The 9,398-nt window shown below is 59.9% G+C and overlaps 1 protein-coding gene across 1 annotated transcript; it reads right to left on the bottom strand.

The window, feature by feature from the left end:
- Nucleotides 1-6,410: 6,410 nt before the first annotated feature.
- LOC118575322 (extensin-like) lies at nt 6,411-7,661 on the bottom strand. Its single transcript, XM_036175911.1, has 2 exons — nt 6,767-7,661; nt 6,411-6,505 (listed from the first exon to the last, which is right to left on the bottom strand). Exons 1-2 carry the CDS (start codon nt 7,659-7,661, stop codon nt 6,495-6,497), a joined length of 906 nt encoding a protein of 301 aa, XP_036031804.1. The 3' UTR covers nt 6,411-6,494.
- Between the last annotated feature and the right edge of the window lie 1,737 nt (nt 7,662-9,398).

The following is a 9,398-nucleotide window of genomic DNA, read 5'->3' as shown; positions in this document are numbered from 1 at the left end:
CCACCCCGCTCCAGTCTCTGTCTTCTGAAAGTCCCCGAGTGTAGGTGCCGGCTCCTGGCCCTGGACGCTGGCTGAGGTCAAGGTGGTCTGGCGATGGGCCCCAGGCTTCCAGCAGGGGAGGGAAGAAGAGCGGAGCTGACGGGTGTTTTCAGGCCATCTTTCTCTGAGCAGGAGCAAAAGAGGGAAGAGGCCTGGGCAGCGGGTGGGGTGGGGAAGGGGAGTGGATGGAGTGGGCGGGTGGGTTTGAGAAGGGGCAGGAGTCCATCCTCCCTTCCTGTGTTCACCTGGCTCTCTCCCTTTCCTCTGGACTCCTCCTCCTCCAACTCTGTGTCCCCCATCTCCTGATGTCTAGCCACCAGTCCTGACACATACACACACTCACACACACACACACACACACACACACACACACACACACGGCCCCTCCTCTCAAGCCTTTCTTCTGCCCTTTGAGCTTTCTTCACCGTTCTTAGTTATATATCCTCTGGCCGCTTTCTCTTTGGTTTGGTAAGGTTTGGTTAGGACTTAAGGCCTCAGTACCTACTGCTTTTGCCCTCCTGGATCTTGCTGCAACACTGTTTAGACCCAGCTGCTACAGAATTTTAGTTGATGCTCCTGCCTCTGCCCCCACTGCCTGCAGGGATTACAAGTGGGAGACCCTATTTTACCCACTCCCCATTTTTCTCTTTGGCAAATCACCATCTCCTTGGCTGTCTCTGTCTGTCTCTGTCTGTCTCTGTCTCTGTCTCTGTCTCTGTCTCTCTCTCTCTCTCGCACACACAAACACACACACACACACTGACTCTCTCAGTCTGCCTCGCTGTCTCTCTGTCTGTGTCTCCTCCTTTTCTTTCTCTTGTTTCCTGACTTCCCTTTTACTTCTGATTTCTTTTCTTGCCGAAATGGTCATCCCAACTCTTCCATGGTGTGGTCAGTCCAAGCCTGTGGTCGAGAGGCAGTTGAGATAGAGGTGTTCAGCATCCAATGAATATAGAAACGAAAATGACAATACAAAAGAAGGGCTGGTTTTAGAGACGAGTGGGGGTAGAACAAGGTGCCCCGGGTGGGCTTCTCTGAAGACGCCCCTTGGATGGCGGTGGGTGGGGAGGAAGTCCCCGTGTTGTGCTTGGGGTCTTGGGCATGGGCCTTGTGGGGCCAGGAGGCCTTCCCCGCTCCGGTTCCCCCCCAAAACCTCCTGCTAACCTGGAGATATCTGGCAGGAGAGGGTCGTGCGGGTAGGCGTGCGGGAGAGAGCGAGCCCTGTCCTCGCTCCATCGAGTGTCACGGGGTGCTCGCTCGCTCGCCCGCTCGCTCGCCTGGCCGTCCCTAGCAGGGTGTCCGGGTGCAGGGCACCCACCCACTCGCCCACCCCCGGATAGGTCCTCGCAGCCCTGCATCCGTGCATCCCTGCATCCCTGCAGCCACTATGTGTCTGGTGGTAGTCCTGAAGGCCCGGGGGTCCTGGGAAGCGATAGTTCGGGGTCCGGGGTGTTGCCGCCGAGCCTCCGTGCTCCCCGGAGAAGGTGTGGAGGGCTAAGGTCAGGGGTCCGGGGCGGGTGGGTGTCGAGGCCTTGCCGGGCCTAGGGCCGGTGGCGAAGAAGGCCGGCGACGGTCCCGAGGTGGAGGCCTGGGTTTGGCTGTGGCTGAGTCCCCGGGGAGGAGCGGGCGTTGGGGGGGGAGCGAAGGGAGGCGAGTGGCGGCGCGTCGGGCAGTGGGTGGACGGACGGACGGCTCCCTGGTCGGGCAGTGGGTGGACGGGGAGTGCGGGGCGCTGTTGGGCGGCGAGTGTGGGTTCCCGGTGCGAGCGGCAGGGGTCGCCCTGGCGCCGGCGTCCCGGGCGAGGCCGTGAGCCGAGAGGGGGCGCCGGGTGTAGGGCGTCCGTCCGGAGGGTCGGGGAGGTGGTGTGGGTGCGTGCGTGCGTGTTTGCGTTTGGTGTGTTGCGTGCAAGGCTGGAGCGAGTGTTGTTTGTTGTGAGAGGAGTGTAGGAGGGTTGTTTGGGGTGTGTGTGATGAGCGCGCTGTGAGTGTCCCGGGTGTGAGAGCAGGGCTGGGGGCGGTGTGTTGTGGGTAGGGGGCGTGTGTTGTGGGATTGCGTCATCGTACGGACGGTTCGAGTAGGTCTGAATCGCGGCGGGCTCTCGCCGGTTGTGGTGGCGCACGCCGGTAGGATTTGCTGAAGGAGGCGGAGGCAGGAGGATCACGAGTTCGAGGCCAGCCTGGGCTACACAGTTTTTGCTCCTCCACGCCGCCCCGCTTCTTTGCCACAACTCTCCGGCCTCTGCCCAGCGCCGCACTCACGCACGCAGCCGCGGCCCCTCTCTTTCTTCTCACGCCCGCACCCTCCTGCACACTCCCGTCACCCTCACCCAACAACGCACCGCACCCTCACCGACAAAGCCGCTCCGGACACGCACGCGGACCACAGCCTCCTCCGCCCTCCCTGCCTCCCCACGCTCTACACACCTGCCCGCCCCCGGGACACCCCGCCCTCACCTGCACGCCTCTCTCCGCCCAGCCTCTTCCGACCCCGGGACACCCCGGGACACCCCAGATACCCCAGACACCACAGAACACCCCCGGACACCCCAGACACCCAGGACACCCCCGGACACCCCAGGCCACCCCAGGCCACCCCTGGACATCCCAGGACATCCCAGGCCACCACTGGACATCCCGGGACACCCCAGGACACCCCGGGACTCCCCAGACACCCCAGGACACCCCGGGACGCCCCAGACACCCCCGGACACCCCAGGCCAACCCCGGACACCCCTGGACATCCCAGGACATCCCAGGAGACCCCAGGACTCCCCAGGACATCCCAGGACTCCCCAGGACACCACCGGCGAGCCTCGTCCTCCTTCCCCGCACCACCTCTAAGCGATCCCGACGGAGGGACGCACGCCGGCCCACGCCTTCTCCCCGCACGCCCCGTGGCTCACCCGGCCTTCTTGGCCAAACTGCAGCTCCCTGGCTCCAACTTTGTGCAAAGGGCCGGCTGGGGTGGGGTGGGCGTGTGAAGGGTGCGGTGGCGCGGAGGTGCAGGAGTCGACAGTTCGGGGGCAGCGATTTCGGGACCTACCCGACGCCGCCCATGTTCTCCAAGGCCCAGTCCGTCGCCAACTTGGCTACAACCCCCTCCCATGGCCTCGGCCTTGGCTTCTTTGGGGGGCCCGTTTTACACACATGCCGCCTCCAACTTTTATTAAACACCGCACCCTCGCCTTAGGGTTTCCTTACTCCTTCTTGCTTTTCTTTAAACAATGATAATAATAAAAAGCACCACCACCACCAGCACCACCACCAGCACCAGCACCACCAGCACCACCTCTATCTTCAGGCTTAGTGAGTACCAGGCAGGTACTTGGACCTCACTTGACATGATTGTCACACCCACCACAGCAAATTGGTAGGAGGGAAGCACGGTGAGCAAAGGGGAGCCTGAGTCCACCTGAAGGAACAGGGATGGAGCTGGCTTGCAAACCTGTAAAGTTTGGCAACCTTTGAATACAAAGCTCAGCTCTGTGGGTTTTCTGTCTGGGTTGTGTTTTGTTTGTTGCTTGGTTCTGTGTCTAACGTGGCCAAGGGTCTCTGCCAGTGTTGACACGTGCCGACCGGTGGGTGGCAGAAGCCCGTTCTTTGTCCACGGCACCGCACTGGCCTTGTGCAGCTCATTGACTGCCTCCATGGCTGGTCGTGCCTGCCAGCCGTGGTCTGGAGGGTGGCGCCAAGTGAGAGGCCCGGGTGTGGGCGGTGGCGGTGGGATTTACCCAGCCAAGACCCCAGCAATGTCCCACAGCCCCTTTCACCCTGCTCCTTCCTTGCAGGCATTGGCTCCAGGAGTCTGTCCACCTGTTCCAGATGTATTTCATGGAGTGGGGACGGCTGTTTTGACATTTCTTGCGCTGAAGGCAATTTCTCAGGCGACTTGGAGGGATACTGCTTCTGCTGGGGATGGATGCATGCATGCATGCATGGATGGATGGATGGATGGACGGACTTACGGATAGGTGGGTGGATGGATGGATGGACCAAGGGGTGGAAGGGTGGATGGAAGGTTGGTTGGATGAATAAATGGAGACGGACAGATGTATGTATGTATGTATGTATGGAAGTATGGAAGTATGGATGGATGGATGGGTTGGTGGAGGTACGGTTGGACTGAGGGATGGAAGGGTGGATGGAAGGTTGGTTGGATAAATAAATGGAGAGGGACATATGTATGTATGTATGTATGAATGTATGTATATGTATGTATGTATGTATGTATGGATGGATGGATGGATGAACGGGAGGTTAGATGGATGGATGGGTTGTTGGATGTACGTTTGGACCGAGGGATGGAAGGGTGGATGGATGGTTGGTTGGATGGATGGGTTGATAGGTGGATGGAAGTTTGGTTGGATGAATAAATGGAGACGGACGGATGAATGTATGTATGTATGTATGTATGTATGGAAGTATGGAAGTATGGATGGATGGATGGGTTGGTGGAGGTACGGTTGGACTGAGGGATGGAAGGGTGGATGGAAGGTTGGTTGGATAAATAAATGGAGAGGGACAGATGTATGTATGAATGTATGTATATGTATGTATGTATGTATGTATGGATGGATGGATGGATGGATGAACGGGAGGTTAGATGGATGGATGGGTTGTTGGATGTACGTTTGGACCGAGGGATGGAAGGGTGGATGGATGGTTGGTTGGACTGAGGGATGGAAGGGTGGATGGAAGGTTGGTTGGATAAATAAATGGAGAGGGACAGATGTATGTATGTATGTATGTATGTATGTATGTATGTATGTATGTAATTGTGGAAGTGTGGATGGATGGATGAACGGGAGGTTAGATGGATGGATGGGTTGGTGGAGGTACGGTTGGACGGAGGGTTGGAAGGGTGGATGGATGGTTGGTTGGATGGATGAATAGATGGATGGGTGGATGGGTGGATGGATGAGCAGATGTATTTATGGATCAGTGAGGGCAGGATGGAAGGACCAGAAGAGGAGGCACAGCCTCCTCTTTACACTTTACAAATGGAGTCGAGCCTGGGTGACCCCCCTCGCCCCCCACTTGCTCGATGTTGGGCTGGACCACAGCTGACTCTTGAGACTTTTACGTGGAAGGCAGTAACTACTGGCATGGTTCTTAACATAAATTTGTTGTCTGAGGGTCACAGGTGACCCTGGTGAATGGGTCCATAGAGCCCCAGACGGGGTGTGGACCCACAGCTTGAGTGCGGCTGCCCTGGCACATGAGCATTGTTTCTCAGCCTAGGGAACCCATGTCTTCGGGAGAGGTGCTGTGTACTTTGCAAAGAGTTTCGACGTCAACAAGTCTTAAGCTTTGCGGTACACGTGGGGCTGTTTTAATTACCTCTCACCAAGAAGCCAGTTTGCAAATTTGTGCCGGGCTTCAATCCGCCTAAAGTCAATTGCCGGGTGGGTTCAGAGTCTGGAAGTTGGAACCGACACCGACTTGTGAGTCGTGCCCAGCCAGATTTCTTTCCTGCCTCAGCCTGACCGTCCCTCTGGCGGCCCCTGGGGGGGCGGCGAGCCCCCACCCCGCTCCAGTCTCTGTCTTCTGAAAGTCCCCGAGTGTAGGTGCCGGCTCCTGGCCCTGGACGCTGGCTGAGGTCAAGGTGGTCTGGCGATGGGCCCCAGGCTTCCAGCAGGGGAGGGAAGAAGAGCGGAGCTGACGGGTGTTTTCAGGCCATCTTTCTCTGAGCAGGAGCAAAAGAGGGAAGAGGCCTGGGCAGCGGGTGGGGTGGGGAAGGGGAGTGGATGGAGTGGGCGGGTGGGTTTGAGAAGGGGCAGGAGTCCATCCTCCCTTCCTGTGTTCACCTGGCTCTCTCCCTTTCCTCTGGACTCCTCCTCCTCCAACTCTGTGTCCCCCATCTCCTGATGTCTAGCCACCAGTCCTGACACATACACACACTCACACACACACACACACACACACACACACACACACACGGCCCCTCCTCTCAAGCCTTTCTTCTGCCCTTTGAGCTTTCTTCACCGTTCTTAGTTATATATCCTCTGGCCGCTTTCTCTTTGGTTTGGTAAGGTTTGGTTAGGACTTAAGGCCTCAGTACCTACTGCTTTTGCCCTCCTGGATCTTGCTGCAACACTGTTTAGACCCAGCTGCTACAGAATTTTAGTTGATGCTCCTGCCTCTGCCCCCACTGCCTGCAGGGATTACAAGTGGGAGACCCTATTTTACCCACTCCCCATTTTTCTCTTTGGCAAATCACCATCTCCTTGGCTGTCTCTGTCTGTCTCTGTCTGTCTCTGTCTCTGTCTCTGTCTCTGTCTCTGTCTCTCTCTCTCTCGCACACACAAACACACACACACACACTGACTCTCTCAGTCTGCCTCGCTGTCTCTCTGTCTGTGTCTCCTCCTTTTCTTTCTCTTGTTTCCTGACTTCCCTTTTACTTCTGATTTCTTTTCTTGCCGAAATGGTCATCCCAACTCTTCCATGGTGTGGTCAGTCCAAGCCTGTGGTCGAGAGGCAGTTGAGATAGAGGTGTTCAGCATCCAATGAATATAGAAACGAAAATGACAATACAAAAGAAGGGCTGGTTTTAGAGACGAGTGGGGGTAGAACAAGGTGCCCCGGGTGGGCTTCTCTGAAGACGCCCCTTGGATGGCGGTGGGTGGGGAGGAAGTCCCCGTGTTGTGCTTGGGGTCTTGGGCATGGGCCTTGTGGGGCCAGGAGGCCTTCCCCGCTCCGGTTCCCCCCCAAAACCTCCTGCTAACCTGGAGATATCTGGCAGGAGAGGGTCGTGCGGGTAGGCGTGCGGGAGAGAGCGAGCCCTGTCCTCGCTCCATCGAGTGTCACGGGGTGCTCGCTCGCTCGCCCGCTCGCTCGCCTGGCCGTCCCTAGCAGGGTGTCCGGGTGCAGGGCACCCACCCACTCGCCCACCCCCGGATAGGTCCTCGCAGCCCTGCATCCGTGCATCCCTGCATCCCTGCAGCCACTATGTGTCTGGTGGTAGTCCTGAAGGCCCGGGGGTCCTGGGAAGCGATAGTTCGGGGTCCGGGGTGTTGCCGCCGAGCCTCCGTGCTCCCCGGAGAAGGTGTGGAGGGCTAAGGTCAGGGGTCGGGGGCGGGTGGGTGTCGAGGCCTTGCCGGGCCGAGGGCCGGTGGCGAAGAAGGCCGGCGACGGTCCCGAGGTGGAGGCCTGGGTTTGGCTGTGGCTGAGTCCCCGGGGAGGAGCGGGCGTTGGGAGGGGAGCGAAGGGAGGCGAGTGGCGGCGCGTCGGGCAGTGGGTGGACGGACGGACGGCTCCCTGGTCGGGCAGTGGGTGGACGGGGAGTGCGGGGCGCTGTTGGGCGGCGAGTGTGGGTTCCCGGTGCGAGCGGCAGGGGTCGCCCTGGCGCCGGCGTCCCGGGCGAGGCAGTGAGCCGAGAGGGGGCGCCGGGTGTAGGGCGTCCGTCCGGAGGGTCGGGGAGGTGGTGTGGGTGCGTGCGTGCGTGTTTGCGTTTGGTGTGTTGCGTGCAAGGCTGGAGCGAGTGGTTGTTTGTTGTGAGAGGAGTGTAGGAGGGTTGTTTGGGGTGTGTGTGATGAGCGCGCTGTGAGTGTCCCGGGTGTGAGAGCAGGGCTGGGGGCGGTGTGTTGTGGGTAGGGGGCGTGTGTTGTGGGATTGCGTCATCGTACGGACGGTTCGAGTAGGTCTGAATCGCGGCGGGCTCTCGCCGGTTGTGGTGGCGCACGCCGGTAGGATTTGCTGAAGGAGGCGGAGGCAGGAGGATCACGAGTTCGAGGCCAGCCTGGGCTACACAGTTTTTGCTCCTCCACGCCGCCCCGCTTCTTTGCCACAACTCTCCGGCCTCTGCCCAGCGCCGCACTCACGCACGCAGCCGCGGCCCCTCTCTTTCTTCTCACGCCCGCACCCTCCTGCACACTCCCGTCACCCTCACCCAACAACGCACCGCACCCTCACCGACAAAGCCGCTCCGGACACGCACGCGGACCACAGCCTCCTCCGCCCTCCCTGCCTCCCCACGCTCTACACACCTGCCCGCCCCCGGGACACCCCGCCCTCACCTGCACGCCTCTCTCCGCCCAGCCTCTTCCGACCCCGGGACACCCCGGGACACCCCAGATACCCCAGACACCACAGAACACCCCCGGACACCCCAGACACCCCAGGACACCCCCGGACACCCCAGGCCACCCCAGGCCACCCCTGGACATCCCAGGACATCCCAGGCCACCACTGGACATCCCGGGACATCCCCAGGACACCCCGGGACTCCCCAGACACCCCAGGACACCCCGGGACGCCCCAGACACCCCCGGACACCCCAGGCCAACCCCGGACACCCCTGGACATCCCAGGACATCCCAGGAGACCCCAGGACTCCCCAGGACATCCCAGGACTCCCCAGGACACCACCGGCGAGCCTCGTCCTCCTTCCCCGCACCACCTCTAAGCGATCCCGACGGAGGGACGCACGCCGGCCCACGCCTTCTCCCCGCACGCCCCGTGGCTCACCCGGCCTTCTTGGCCAAACTGCAGCTCCCTGGCTCCAACTTTGTGCAAAGGGCCGGCTGGGGTGGGGTGGGCGTGTGAAGGGTGCGGTGGGGCGGAGGTGCAGGAGTCGACAGTTCGGGGGCAGCGATTTCGGGACCTACCCGACGCCGCCCATGTTCTCCAAGGCCCAGTCCGTCGCCAACTTGGCTACAACCCCCTCCCATGGCCTCGGCCTTGGCTTCTTTGGGGGGCCCGTTTTACACACATGCCGCCTCCAACTTTTATTAAACACCGCACCCTCGCCTTAGGGTTTCCTTACTCCTTCTTGCTTTTCTTTAAACAATGATAATAATAAAAAGCACCACCACCACCAGCACCACCACCAGCACCAGCACCACCAGCACCACCTCTATCTTCAGGCTTAGTGAGTACCAGGCAGGTACTTGGACCTCACTTGACATGATTGTCACACCCACCACAGCAAATTGGTAGGAGGGAAGCACGGTGAGCAAAGGGGAGCCTGAGTCCACCTGAAGGAACAGGGATGGAGCTGGCTTGCAAACCTGTAAAGTTTGGCAACCTTTGAATACAAAGCTCAGCTCTGTGGGTTTTCTGTCTGGGTTGTGTTTTGTTTGTTGCTTGGTTCTGTGTCTAACGTGGCCAAGGGTCTCTGCCAGTGTTGACACGTGCCGACCGGTGGGTGGCAGAAGCCCGTTCTTTGTCCACGGCACCGCACTGGCCTTGTGCAGCTCATTGACTGCCTCCATGGCTGGTCGTGCCTGCCAGCCGTGGTCTGGAGGGTGGCGCCAAGTGAGAGGCCCGGGTGTGGGCGGTGGCGGTGGGATTTACCCAGCCAAGACCCCAGCAATGTCCCACAGCCCCTTTCACCCTGCTCCTTCCTTGCAGGCATTG

The sequence above is a fragment of the Onychomys torridus genome, unplaced genomic scaffold (genome assembly GCF_903995425.1).
Source record: "Onychomys torridus unplaced genomic scaffold, mOncTor1.1, whole genome shotgun sequence".
NCBI classification, from domain to species: Eukaryota; Metazoa; Chordata; class Mammalia; order Rodentia; family Cricetidae; genus Onychomys; species Onychomys torridus.
This window is presented reverse-complemented; position numbering and strand designations above follow the sequence as displayed.